Consider the following 15,164-nt stretch of genomic DNA (forward strand, 5'->3'; position numbering starts at 1 on the left):
ATCTATTGGCTGAAAGTTATGTAGTTAAAAGATTGTTTGTTTATCCCTGAACTATTGTTGCCAAAATGTTGCTTATTCCTTAACTGCTGTTATACTCTTCAATCATTGTTCATTTTTACTTCGGAAAGGAGATGACGTGGAAAAGATTTTAGATGAATGGAAGGAGTACAAGATGGGAGTCCCAACATATGGTGCAATTATATTAGATGAAGCACTGGAAAATGTAAGTCATAACCTGGAGTGACTTCTGCAGTCCCAGATTTTATATTTGGGAAAGATATTCACATCTGTGCACAAGTCTAAGTTTATGTTAAATAAAATAAATGACAGGTTTTTGTCAATTGATAAGGAAGACCGATAATATTAAAAAAGATGAAATGTTAGTGCTAGGCTAGTGAGTCAGTCACTAGAAGGCATAAATTTAAGATTATCAACCGAATCATGGAGTTATTTATCAACAGAATCATGGAGTTATTTAGCCCATTAAATCGATGTTCCGGAAGTAGCAAGCAATCTTGACAAGTCCTGTTTGCCCACTTGGTCCCACAGCCCTGTAAATTTGTCTCTTTAAAAGTACCCATTTAATTTCCTGTCTGAATGATTGACCACTTCTAGTTCACACCCTCGTAGGCAGCAATTGGTGCAAAAGGAAAATTCTTCCTCACACTCCCCTTGAATCTCTTTCCCAAAATCTTAAAACTGTGTCATTTCTTTCCTGTCCCAAAGATCAAACATCCACATCTACCTGGGTTAGAAGAGTACCTTCCTTTCAGACATGCTAGACTATCATTTAGTTGTCAGCTTCACGCTTTGTGCCCTACAGGTACATGTTTTGAAGCAGTATAGGTGAATAAAACTGACTCAATGAGACTGTACAGGCTGTGTTTCGAAAATACAAACCTTGTTAGGAAATGGAATGCCCAACCAGAAACTGTCCTCAAAGCAGAATTAATAATAACACTTAAAGAAATGCCTCCTGGACACTGCCACTGCACCACGAGAACCCCTTCACAGAACCATTGATTGTGTTACAGTTGAACTTATCTATTTCTTATAGATATACAAGCTGCACTGTGTCCTGCAGTTTTAGTCCTATTCCTGAACAGGGGGTATCGCTGTTTTCTTGTGGATATTGATAAATTAGGGCTTTCTCTTTCTTATAATAGAATGTAAATATTGCTAAAAATGCCAGTGTATATATATCCCTAATTGTCCTGAACTGAATGACTAACTTGCTAGGCCACTTCAGGGGCCATTTAGAGACAATTATACCAAGCTGTTCCTGTGCTGGAAGTGTTTGATGGGGACACCGTGGAGGAATCTTTACTTTTGTTTTAAAATAGTAGAATCAGTTACATTGGGAGGGTCTGGAGACATATGTAGACTAGACTAGGTAAGGACACCAGTTTTCCTTCCCTGAAGGACATTAAGGAACCAGATAAGTCTTAAACCAATTGACAATTAAAACAGCTTTTAATTCGGAACTTGACTGATTTTAAAATTTCACCATGTACAGTAAAGCTTTAGCTTGGTTCTCTGGCATGCTAGTCCATTTACATTATAATTCACTGCCCCCTAAATTACATTCATGCCTCCCATTAAACTGTAAGGTGGAAAATGTGTTGAACTAGGTCCATAAAATTTCGTCATATACCATCTTTTGTTAAGTACAGAGCAGTGAAACTTAAATTTTGCACAAAATCAAAAATTTCATCAAAACAACATTTAAGATCTTACAGTGAGACAAATTGGGAAACATGTTAGCTTGGCTGAATAAAACACTGCAATTTCAATCTCTAAAGAGAAGCCATCTATGAACAAGTACTTACCCGCTGATCATGTTTGTATATTTAATTACCAATTAATTGGAAGACTCCTCAATGAAATGAAGCAAATGGGAACTGGAATTGTGATAGATTACTAATTTTTTGGTCAGTATTTCCTGCTGTAGATTTATAGTTTTCTATAGCACCACATTGCTATGACATTGAAATAAAATAAAATAAATGGACAGAAATAAGAACTTTGAAATAAGTAGAATTCACTGCACAATATACCACAGTCAGTTATTTTGAATTAATTAATTGGTTCAATAACAACAAAGTACATTTATCATAATAACGCACAGTCATATGAGGAAATATTAGGTCACTTGACCAAAAACGTGGTGAAAGAGAGAACTCTTGACGAGAATCTTAAAAGGAAACAAGTAAGGCAGTGAGGTGTAGGGAAGGAATCCCAGAGCGAGACGCCAAAGGCACAGACATCAACAGTGGAGCAATTATGATTGGAGGCACTCAAGGAAGCAGAATTTAAAGGAGGCCAGAATTAGAGGAGCACAGGTTTATGGGTCTGGAGGACATCACAAAGATATGGAAGTTATAGGTCAGGAAGGAATTGGAAGTGTGAATAAAGTGAGGATAAACAATGTGAGACCAGCCAGCTGTGCATTAGATAGAGCAAGGGTTTTAGCAGCAGGTCAGCTGAGGCAGGCAGAGTCACAATGAGATTGGAGAGCTGGATGTAGGTGGCTTTGAAAGAACAAATGTAAAACCAGAAGCTTATTTTACGATCAGAAATGACACAAGATTGCAAACAGCTTGGTTTAATCGCTGATTTCTACCAGGAAGAAGAATGGTAGAGTGGGAACAGAGTTTGGAGGAGACTATAAAAATAATTGCTTCAGTCCTTCCAGTATTTAATTAGAAGAAATTGCTTCCATAAGCAAACTAATTGCCTCAGTGGAGGAGTCAAGGGAGATGGTGATAATGTAGAGCTGGTTGTGGTGAACATACTATGAAAGCTTAACACTGTTCCTAAGGGGCAACATGTAGATGAGAAATAGGGAGTCAGGCACACCAGAAGTGATGGTGCAAGAGCAGGAAGAGACAAGCCATTGCAAATTATTTTCTAGCTATGAATAGTTAAGAGAATGGCTCGGTGACAACAATACATGCAAAATACTGTGGACAAAAAAAAAGGATAAAGCCTTAGATTGACTCCCTTCCCTTTCCCAGTGCCAATAAAACAAAAATGATATTGTATTTAACACATTCAAATCTGAGTAAACAGCAATTTAAAAATTATTCCTGTTCCTATTTCAATAGGTCCTTCTTGTTCAGGGTTATTTGGCAAAGTCTGGTTGGGGATTTCCAAAGGGTAAAGTGAACAAAGAGGAGGCCCCACATGACTGTGCTGTGAGAGAGGTAGGTATTGATTTGATAAGAACACACATCAATTTTTATTTGGATTATTGTAATTTTTTATGTAAGTATATTGTATTTATCCTCAGTAATCTTTTTTAAGAGTGGCATTGTTATTTCTAAAATGTTTTAGAGCGTTTGGACAAGCTTTCAGTCAAGTGCCAATTGGTAGAATCTAATGTGTAACATTTAAACCCTCTTTCTATCTCAATGCAACTCACGTAAATGTGTATTAAATTTTAAGTACTCCATTTAGGATTTAGAAATGACCTGAATTTCTACGTTATAGCCATTACAAAAGAGAAAGTGTGAAAAAAAATTGATAAATTGATCTAAAAATCTAAATCTAAAAATCAGAGAATCTAAAAATTGATAAATCTCCTGGTCCCGGTGGACTACATCCTAGAGTTCTGAGAGAGGTGGCTGAAGAAATAGTGGAGGCGTTGGTTGTGACCTTTCAAAAGTCACTGGAGTCAGGGAAAGTCCCAGATGATTGCTGTTGTAATCCCCTTGTTCAAGAAAGGATCACGACAGAAGATGGAAAGTTATAGGCAAATTAGTCTAACCTCAGTTGTTGGCAAAATCCATTGTTAAGGATGAGATTTCTAAATTATTGGAAGTGCAGAGTCAGATTAAAACAAGTCATCATGGATTTAGTAAGGGGAGGTAGTGCCTGACAAACCTGTTAGAATTCTTTGAAGAGGTAACATGTAGGTTAGACCAGGGAAGCCCAGTGGATGTCCTCTATCTAGACTTCCAAAAGGCCATTGATAAAGTGCTTCAGGGATGCTGCTGAATAAGGTGAGGGCCCATGGTGTTCGAGGCGAGCTACTGGCATGGATTGAGGATTGGCTCTCTGACAGAAGGCAGAGAGTTGGGATAAAAGGTTCTTTTTTATGGCAGCAGATGACAAGTGATGTCTTGCAGGGTTCAGTGTTGGGGCAGCAGCTGTTCACTTTATATATTAATGACCTGGATGAAGGGATTGGGGACATTCTGGCGAAATTTGCCGATGATAGCAAGTTAGGTGGACAGGCAGGTAGTACTGAAGAGATGGGGAGGTTGCAGAAAGATTTAGACAGTTTAGGAGAATGATCCAGGAAATGGCTGATAAAATTCAATGTGAGCAAATGGAAGATCTTGCACTTTGGAAAAAAGAATACAGGCATGGACTATTTTCTAAATGGTGAGAAAATCCATAAATCCGAAGTACAAATGGACCTGGGGGTGCTAGTCCAGGATTCTCTAAAGGTTAACTTGCAGGTTGAGTCCATGATTAAGACAGCGAATGTAAAGTTGTCATTTATCTCAAGAGGGTTGGAATATAAAAGCAGGAATGTGCTTCTGAGACTTTATAAAGCTCTAGTTAGGCCCCATTTAGAATACTGTATCCAAATTTGGGCCCCACATCTCGGGAAGGACATACTGACACTGGAGCGTGTCTAGCGGAGCTTCACATGGATGATCCCTGGGATGGTAGGCCTAACATTTCATGATCGGCTGAGGATCCTGGGATTGTATTCATTAGAGTTCAGAAAGTTGAGGGGAGATCTAATAGAAACTTACAAAATAATGCATGGCTTAGAAAGGGTTGATGCTGGGAAGTAGTTCCCGTTAGGTGGGGAGACTAGAACCTGTGGGCACAACCTTAAAATTAGAGGGGGTCAATTCAGAATGGAAATAAGGAGACATTTCTTCAGCAAGTGACTGGTGGGTCTGTGCAATTAATTGCCACAGAGCACATGTCTTCAAGGCAGATATTGATAGATTCTTGATCTCGCAAGGAATTAAGGGCTACGGGGCGAGTGCAGGTAAGTGGAGTTGAAATGCCCATCAGCCATGATTAAAGCAAATCTTAGCAGGACTTAAGGAATGTTGCTGAACAAAGAGACCTTGGAGTGCAGGTTCGTAGTTCCTTGAAAGTGGAGTCGCAGGTAGATAGGATAGACTAGGCAATGTTTGGTATGCTTTCCTTTATCGGTCAGAGTATTGAGGACAGGAGTTGGGAGGTCATGTTGCAGCTGTACAGGACATTGGTTAGGCTACTGTTGGAATATTGCGTGCAATTCTGGCCTCCTTCCTATCAGAAAGATGTTGTGAAACATGAAAGCATTCATAAAAGGTTTACAAGGATGTTGTCAGTGTTGGAGGCTTTGAGCTATAGGGAGAGGTTGAATAGGCTAGGGCTGTTTTCCCTGGAGGGTCGGAGGCTGAGGGATGACCTTATAGAGGTTTATAAAATCATGAGAGGCATGGATAGAATAAATAGACAAAAGTCTTTTCCCTGGGGGTCGGGGAGTCCAGAACGAGAGAGGCATAGGTTTAGGGTGAGGGGAGAAAAATATAAAAGAGATCTAAGGGGCAACTTTTTCATGCAGAGGGTGGTACATATCTGGACTGAGCTGCCAGAGGAAGTGGTGGAGGCTGGTACAATTGCAACATTTAAGAGGCATCTGGATGGGTATATGAATAGGAAGGGTTTGGAGGGATTTGGGCCAGGTGCTGGCAGGTGGGACTAGATTGGGTTGGGATATCTGGTCAGCATGGGCGGGTTGGACTGAATGGTCTGTTTCCATGCTGTACATCTCTATGGTTTTATAAATGGAGGAGTGGACCCGATGGGCCGAATGGCCTTGTATCCACTCCTATGTTTTATGGTCTTATTGCTGAATTTCTTCATGATTGTTTTAACTTTGTTGATTTGTAAATGATTATTGATGAAGCACGTAAATCTATAGAGCATTTCTCAACTTTCTTTTTGGTTTTAAAAGAAGAACCTGATCAATCTCTACCATTGAATCACCACCAATCTAGCTGTTCAGAGGGCTGGGGCAGGTCACCTGTACACAGATCCTCTGTGCTGACTTTCTTGAGTTGATGAATATAAATATTACAAAATAGTTTTCAAAAGGAATTAGATTAGAATTGTATGGAATTTGATTGATTTTATGTAAAGTATGTTTAGCATTTGGTGATAAGTTTTGTATGTTTTCTTTAAGGTTCTTGAAGAAACTGGGTTTGACATAAGAGATCGCATTTGTAAAGATGACTTCATTGAACAGAGAATCAATGATCAGTTAGCTCGACTGTATATCATCCCAGGTGTACCAAAGGATACGAAGTTTAACCCTAAAACAAGAAGAGAAATCCGGGTAGAAAATATTTGATTTTTGAGATCAGCCTTGCTTATTTGCATTTTTAAAGACAACCCAGAAATTTTGTCAGAGTATTTCAGTGCATGGAGTTGTCAGATTCCTTTTGCATTGAATAGTGTGTTGAAGAGAATGTGTCTGTATATCTTTTCTGATCTCCTGTAATCCAAGTTCTCTTAGAGTAATTGATTGAATCATGTTTTATTTTATTTAGGGGAGTTGACGGCATAGTGCACTGAATTAGTAATCCTGACCAGAGGCTAATGTTCTGGGGATGTGGGGTCAAATTTCACAATGGCAGTTGTGAAATTTGAATGATACAAAATCTTCAATAAGGAAAAAGTCCTAGCTTAATAGCACCATGTAACTACTAAATCGCCATAATCAGTCATCTAATTTGGTAATGTCCTTTTTAGGGAATTAAATCTGCAACCTTTAGCTACTCTGACTTATATCTGACTCTAGTTTTGCAGCAAAATGATTGGTTGACTCTTAATTGCCCTATGGATGATGAGGAATGGGCAATAAGTGCTGACCTTGCCAGCAAAGCCCACAATCTCTGAACAAATTAAAAAGCATGAGATGCATATTTTCACAAAACTAATGCAAGTCACTGGTATTTAACCCCAAATTGAGATTTCTTCGCCACCCCTTGTCAATTACCAAAATGCCTGCCTTTAACTTCCCACTCTCCTCTTTCTCTTCTTATTCCCTAACTTCATCTCAAGATTTGATGTGTTCTGTATTCTGTCTGGTTTTCCTGTATCATCTTTCCTCAAGTTTCAGCTTGCTCATAGCCAAAACCTAAAATGTATCCGCGTTCCATCTTCTCTCTCCTGTATCCATGTGCCAGTTTCAAAATTCTCATCTTTTAAAATTTTGCCATACCTTTACTCAGTCTTATTTTCCTATGTGTACTTTTCTATTCCTAAATCAGGAGTTCTCCTTATCCCAGAGTGTTTCTATTTCCCCATCGATGTTAACCTCTGTATCATGATGCTGTAATCTGCAATTGTGCTCGGGTCCTCTACTTTTCAACCTCTTGCTGTTTTCAAAATCTTTCATAAAAATTCATCTTATTAAACCATGTATGCAGTTCTTATCCCAACTTCTGCTTCTCCTGCTTTTCATTTTTCTAAGCACTGTACACTCAACCTGTTCCCCTTTTATTTTGTAAAATGCTTTAAGGTGCCATGCTTTAGATTTTAAATGATAAAGAATTGCAAGCTTTTAATCTTGCTATGTATTTGTTTTTTAGAATATTGAGTGGTTTTCCATCGAGAAGTTGCCATCCCATAGGAATGACATGACACCCAAGTCAAAACTGGGTTTAGCACCAAATAAGTTTTTCATGGCAATTCCATTTATAAGGTATGGTTGAACTTTTTTAAACTTTCAAAATCTAATTAAATTTTTTTTTTAAATTACCTTTGCATACTTTGGGTTCACCTTCATAGCATAAGCTATCAAACCAAAATTATATTTTCATTATTTAAAATTCTGTTTTGTTCCTTAGATAGAAAAACATTCTTCAAAACTGGTTCAAGGTGGCTCATATAGAGCTTGCTTTGTTATTTGAGTTTGGTAGATTTGTTTATATCTTTGTCCTGTAAGCATTTCACATTAAGTTAGTTCAGTATCATAAATAATCTCTTCTTGTTGTTGTTGTTGTTGGTGTTATTGTTATCATAGGCCACTAAGAGACTGGATATCCAAAAACTATGCAGACTCTTCAGATAGTGATGGCCTTGTATCCAATAATGCAACTCCATCCAAAACTTCATTGGAAAAAATAAATGCAAGGTAAGTGTACCTCCAACCTCCTCACTACCTTGAAGCTCATAATCTCCTAACCCCACACTGCCCGCTTCTACCTCCTTTACAAAATCAACAAACAGGACTGCCCAGGTGTCTCCATTGTTGGCCTGCTCCTGCCCCATGGAACTTACCTCTTCCTATCTCGATTAGTTTATTTTCTCCCCTTGTCTACTCCATTCCCACTTATATTCATGATCCCTCTGATGCATCCGTTTCAGAATTTCCAGTCTGAGGGGTCCAGCTGCCGTGTCTTCACCATGGATACGCAATCCCTTTATATGTCCATCAGGATGCTCTCAGGCTTCTCCACATCTCCCTGAAAAAACAGGCCTGAAGCGTCCTCTTCTGCTTGGTTGAGCTTGTCCTCACTCTGAACAACTTGTCGTTTAACTCCTCTCGGTTTCTTCAGGGCAGAGGGATGGCCATGGGTATCCTCATGAGCCCCATTAATCCCTGTTTACTTGTGGGATACATGGAATATTCCTTGCTTCAGTCTTACTCCATCCCCCATCCACAACCCTTTCTCCAGTATATAGATGGTGCTGCTTCCCTCTTGACCGGAATTGGAAAAGTGTATCAATTTTGCTTTCAATTTCCACCCACCTCTCTACTTTGCCTGGTCCATCTTTGACTCCCCCATTCCCTTTTGCGACACCTCTGTTTCCATTTCTGGGGATTGGCTGGCCATCAATACCCACTACAAACTAATTTCTCCATCTTTGTCCTATCTGTTCTGCTGATGCCAACTATGACAAGGGGGCCTCAAATGTCCACTATCTTCCTCAAGTGAGGATTTCCCAGCACCATGGGTGACAGGGCCCTCAGTTGGGTCTGACCTTCAGCCCTCACCTCCTCTCTTCCCTCCCGCAACAATGATAAAGTCTCCCTGGTCCTCGCCTACCATCCCACCAGCATCCACAGGATCATTAGCCGCCACCTTCAGTAAGATACCACCACCAGTCGCCTATCCCTCTCCCCTCCCTTGTCAGCCTTCTGCAAGGACCGTTCCCTCCGGGACACCCTGGTCCATTCCACCTTTACTCTCAACAACTTCCACCACCACAACCTCTGCACCTTTTCCTGAATCAACAAAAGGTGTAGTATCTGCCCATTTACTTCCTCCCTCCCTCTGTCTCCAAGAGCCTAAACAGACCTCTGGGTGAAGCAACGCTTTACCTGCACTTCACTCATTCTAGTCTACTGCATTCGCTGCTCACAATGTGGTCTCCTTTTACTTTGGGGTAATGAAGCGTAATCTGGGTAACCGCTTTGCAAAACACCTGTGTTCTACCTACAAAAAAGACCCTGAGCTTCCAGGTGCCTGCCACTTTTAGATTAGATTCCCTACAGTGTGGAAACAGGCCCTTTGGCCCAACCAGTCCACACCAACCCTCCAAAGAGTAACCCACCCAGACCCATTTCCCTTTGACAAATGCATCTAACACTATGGGCAATTTAGCATGGCCAACTCACCTGACCAGCATATCTTTGGACTGTGGGAGGAAACTGGATCACCCGGAGGAAACCCACGCAAACACAGGGAGAATGTGCAAACTCCACACAGACAGCCACCCGAGGCTGGAATCGAATCTGGAGCTGTGAGGCAGCAGAGCTAACCACTGTGCCGCACAATGCAGTGACCACCTCACCTCCAGAAACAATGTAATGCAAATCATCCCTTAAAGATCAGATCTGGTGTGAATTGTATTTTTTGTAAACTTCAGGGCGTAGTCAGAATTCCAACTATAATGTTCTTATTGATTTTGAATAGGTGATGATGACAATGTAAACCATCCCTGAATGGCAAGGGATGAGAATGTAAACCTCCCATATTCCACTAATAAGACAAAGACACACCACCCGATCCCCAGGGCATTCAATTTCGTGCAGGTTGGCAGAGCAAATTAACTCCTCAATATCACTTTCCACTTTGTTCGTCTCTGTCTCTGGCTTGCTGCACTGCTCTAGCATGGAAGCTCAGAGAAAGCTCCAAGCAAGCTGGAAGAAGAGCACCTCATTTTCCACTTGAGAACTGTTCAGTTTTCTGGACTCAATGTTGAGTTCCTAGAAGTTCTGAAGAAGGGTAACTGGACCTGAAACATTCTGATTTGTCTCCACAGACGCAGCTGGACTTGCTGAGATTTTCCAGCAATTTCACTTTTAGTTTCTGATTTCCGCCATCCGTAGTTCTTTCATTGTTTTAATTTAAAAAGTGTATGACTGACCTCTAGAAAACGTATGGACTTATTTACTTGTATTCTGCCATTTTCTTTTTGCTGAGGCAGTCGTGTAGAGATATTGTAATTCACCTGCTGAATTTGTTTACAGAGCATCAGAACTGAAAATACAGCAGTATGTTTTAAATTGGTAGTGCTATTTTTGAAAATGCATCGAGACTATGGTTTAACCACCATCTGCACCTCCAGGTTTTGATTCATTGAAAACTACCTGCTTGTTGATATAGTGCAATCCCTACCAGAACATGCATGATTTCTTTCTGTCACTTACTGTCTGTGTCTTTGTAACCTCATTCTCATCCATTTAATATGGTCTTGTAGCATTTAATTCATTCATACTATTATGGATTCACTCCTTTTGTTTTGTTCTACACCTGGTATGGCAATACCAGAAAATATTATGTATTTTATGAACACTGTTGTTCTGTGTCCAAGATGACATACTGAAATAAAACCAAACCTTTCCTCTTAATCCCTGAAGTAGCAAAAGAGACTTCTTAGTTTTCAAAACTTAAAAAAAGCACAAGTGGAATTGGTATCTCGCAATTTATATGTTCCAGTGATGAAATGCATGAATGCTATACTATTGAGAAACGTTTATCACAATTTAATTTTGTCATTTTAATTTTTGAGTAACCTGTTGATTAATCTCTTTACTGGTAATATTAAGCAAAAGAGTGTTAGTGGCTACAAGATTGGTACAGGAGGGACATTTCCTATTGGGTGAATGTTTGCATCAGGAAAGATTAAGCTGAAGATATTCATCTGAACTAAAATGGTTTTGTGGTGAGAGTAAACAGCGGGTTGGGTAATGAGTTAATCTGATGTGGAGGTGGCTCGATTCCCTTCCTGATTTAAAAATGTCCTTTTGCATCTCCCCTGTCAAGCCCCGAAGAAATTAAAATGCTTCAATAAGGTCGCCTTTCATTATTCTAAACTTCAGTGAGTACAGGCCCAACCTACTCAACTTCTCACAAGACAGTCTCTTCATACCCAGGATCAGCTTAGTGAGCCTTCTATGGACTACCTCAAATGCTAGTATATCACTCTTATGTAAATGGTCCAAAACTATTCACTGTACAGTAAAGCTTTTATTAACCAGCACCGATGGGACCAGGAGTATCTGAAAATTCCAGTTGATCAAGAGGTCCATGTAATCAGTGTAAAAGTTTACACTAAATAATCAAAACGAAATGCAGGGGGTATGAACATCACTGTTATACTTTATTTAGTGCCTTATTGTTGGAATACTGAATGGACTCTCAAACTCTTAACATTCGCCTGTACCTGTGTTTTTATTTTGTTGCTGTTTACCTATTATTCACTTCTCTATGCTATTTAACTATGTGGTCTGCCTGTGTTGCTCGCAAGACAAAGCATTTCACTGTGCCTTGGTACACATGACAATCAATTCAGTTCAATTCAATCAAACCTGCTGCCAGAGAGCCTTCTCACTCGCACCTCAAATGATTACTTCAACATCACAGAGATCATGATAATACAGTAAGCTTAAAGTTTTTGAGATATGATTTTTTGCTAGTTTATTAAGAGTGCTGGTTCATAAGGTGCTGGTAAAAACATAGTTTACTATATTTCAATTTATTTAGTTGACCACTTCCAATTGCAGGGAATTTAATTGATTGCAATAAAGCAATCATTCCAGACAAGTATCCACTTGCCAATACTGTAATGGGTAGATGCATGTGCAGTTGGCAGATTGGTCAGGTATGCTTTTCCCTCTTGCTGGTCCCTCACAATCTGCCATAGACCCAGACTGGCAGTTGTGTCCGATCGGTAATGTTCCTGCTGAGTCCGTCTTCATTGAACATTGAAATCCCCCACATAGAGTACATTTTCATCTTTACCACCCTCAGTGTTTCTTCCAAGTGTTGCTCAACCACTGTGCTGCCATCTCTGCTGGGTCTGCCTTGCTGGTGGGACAAGACATATCCAAAAATGGTAGTGTTTTTGGATATTATCTGTCAGATATGATTTCCTAACTTGGACTATATCAGGCTAGTGCTTGACTAATGTGTGACACTGCTTACCCAATTTTGGCAGATGTAATTGAGGAGGGCTTTGCAGGGTTGAAAGGGCTGTTTCTGCTGTTGTCTGTTTCACTGCCTAGGTCAATGCTGTGTGGTCCGTCCAGTTTCATTTCCTTTTTCTTGAGACCTTGTAGCAACTGATGCAAGCCACTCAGTTGTTAAGCCATTTCAGAAGGTAGTTCAGAGTCAACCACATAGCTATGGGTCTGTAATTGTAGGCCATACTAGGTGCAGGTGGCAGATTGCTTCCCTGAAGAATATTTGTGAATCAGGTGGGTTTTTCCAACCATCGTCAATGGTTTCATGGTCATCAGTAAATACTTAATTCCAGATATTTTTATCAATATCAAATTCCACTATCTGTCAAGGCAGGGTTTCAAACCCAGGTTTCCAGAACATTAGCAGGGCTTCTGGATTAATAGTTTAGTGATAACACCACGAGGTCATTGTCCCCTCTTTTGAAGGTAAGATATTCCCATGATATGATTCAAAGAGTAGTGGCGAGGTTTTGCTGGTGTTCTAGCCAACATTTATCTTTCAACCAATGTTACAAAAGCAAGTTATCTTGTCATTATCTCTTATACCTTGGTTTATGGGACCTTTTGTGTGCAAATTGGCCAGTGCATTTCTGATCATGAAACCAATTTTTGTTTTGGACTAAAAATGGAAAAGAAGTTGCTTTAAATCAAGGCAACTGTAAGAAGGTGTTTGCAGTTTTGAAAACAAGTTGATGGAGCACATCGAATTGTATCTATAACTTTGCCTTATTCCAGCAATAAGGGAGAACTCTAGACAGAATAGCATCACCTGTATGATCATCAATTTTGCCCAGTCTTTCAAGTGGCTTTTCAATTAGGACCAATTGTTGTTGGTTCAGGAGGGCTTAACAGGCCCAACAGCTTGATTGGTACCTTGGATGCCGGCAGCCTTGGGTGCGGACAACACAGCAGAAATGTCTAACTTGCAAAAAGAAAGCATCCATCTCACATGCGTGCTCTTGCTGTGTGTCGTTCTCATTTGCTGTTGTATTTGTCTGTACTGTCTATTTGACCAATGTGGTAAAGTTAAAACAAATCCCTCGTAGCTGCTGTCCGATATTTTTCTAAATAAGCTGCTCTTTCTGATAATCCCAGTTGAAAGAAAGAGGAGAACCCATTTTCAAAGGCTCTGAAAGAATAAATCCTCAACCAGTGAATGCAAAACTGAGTATTGAAGAATCCACAATCTTACATTATCAGCAAAAAGTCTAAAGAAATTGAAAGGACCCAAAGCAAACAACTCGTCAACATTGTAATCCGACTGATGCCTGAACTTTTCTTTTCTAACTTTTTTTTTTCCTTTCCCATGCCCCATCAATATTTTTGTCTCATCTATCTGTTCTCATGTGTATGAAAATTTTAGAAAGTGGGAGTGTTTAGATTATGGAATTATAAGTTAGCAATTCATGTTTCTTTTTTTGTCATTTATTTAAAAACAAAGTAGTTATTTTCTTTTTAAAGATCAAAAACTTGATGTGCATATTATTTGAGTCTGAATTAGACACTGTGATAAAATGGAGCAATTTGTTGATTTAATCATTTTCACACTGATTCTGGGAATAGTGGGGCTTTATTTCCAGTCTGCTACCCCATTGAGTTGTGATACCATATTACATTAGTAATAAAATACATATTTGCTGATGGCTTTGATTGAATTATGCTATACTATTGACTGAGTATCCAATAATCAATTTGAACTGAAAGGAACATTTTGGCGTGAACCACATTGTAGCTATAGAGAAAAATAAGAACCTAAGTGCCTTACTACTTAAATGGCTAGAGGTATTTCACAGTGAATTCCACAAAAGCAGTTAGAGTTTCCTGCTTGATGTCTCATCTGGAAAAATAACAGCTCTGATCATTTAACATTCATTAGCTCTGCAGTGGAATGTTAGTCATAATTATGTGCTGAGCTCTAGATTAGATTTGAAAACTTTGATTATTTTACATTTGTAAGTTTCAACACTTACACCAAAAACCACAAGCTTCCTTGACACGTGTGGGTATTTATGTTTCATAGATCACGAACACGGCAGAATTCACAGTTACTGGAGGGGTTCACAGGAGAAACATGGGGATGCTCCAATAAACACAGGCCACAGCAGAAGCCTTTCAGTCAAAATAATCAGTGTGACACTTCTGAAACCATGAAGTGCAAGGTAATTTTAATTGAAGAAAAATATTTGGATTGCCTATACATTAAGAATTAAATTTTAAAAATCAGTTAATTATCCTAAATTGCTGTAGCTTTAACATCTTTCCTGTACTGCATTTATTCATGGCTTTGTTTCTCTGAATTTGTGGTGGTTGTTTTAGGCATCTGTTTTTGACTGGGTTAGGGTTCATGTTTTTATTTGTGCACATTATTCATGTAACTTTTAATGTAATGCAGGCACAGAATAATTGTTTTGTCATTTTGACGACGTTGACTAATACATGAAATTTTACTTCATATGATCAGCTGAAGCTTGATGTCCATATCCACAAAATTCCCCTCTTAGTTCCTTCAACTCCCTGCCATAGATTTGAGCCTTACTCAAAAGACAAGCCTGGTCTTGCGTCTTCCTACATTCTGCCACCTTTCTGCTTGCCTTCTTGTAAAGTACATTAACATTTTTTTTAAAAACTCCTTTTCAATAGGATTTATACTGTTGTAGGAAAGGCACAT

The 15,164-nt window shown here is 39.3% G+C and overlaps 1 protein-coding gene across 3 annotated transcripts in view; it reads left to right on the plus strand.

Annotated features, from left to right (window-relative positions):
- The window catches only part of dcp2 (decapping mRNA 2), a 41,851-nt gene that overhangs the window by 12,106 nt on the left and 14,581 nt on the right, over positions 1-15,164 (plus strand). For 2 of the 3 annotated variants that reach the window (XM_072583816.1, XM_072583825.1), the window contains 6 exons: positions 129-223; positions 3,108-3,206; positions 6,203-6,355; positions 7,614-7,726; positions 8,048-8,158; positions 14,517-14,655. In XM_072583816.1, coding sequence (XP_072439917.1) covers positions 129-223; positions 3,108-3,206; positions 6,203-6,355; positions 7,614-7,726; positions 8,048-8,158; positions 14,517-14,655 — 710 coding nt within the window. Of the gene's footprint in view, positions 1-95; positions 224-3,107; positions 3,207-6,202; positions 6,356-7,613; positions 7,727-8,047; positions 8,159-14,516; positions 14,656-15,164 lie in introns of all 3 variants that reach the window. The other variant, XM_072583808.1, reaches the window with a different exon arrangement.

This window comes from Chiloscyllium punctatum, chromosome 2 (assembly GCF_047496795.1).
Source record: "Chiloscyllium punctatum isolate Juve2018m chromosome 2, sChiPun1.3, whole genome shotgun sequence".
In the NCBI taxonomy this organism is placed as follows: Eukaryota; Metazoa; Chordata; class Chondrichthyes; order Orectolobiformes; family Hemiscylliidae; genus Chiloscyllium; species Chiloscyllium punctatum.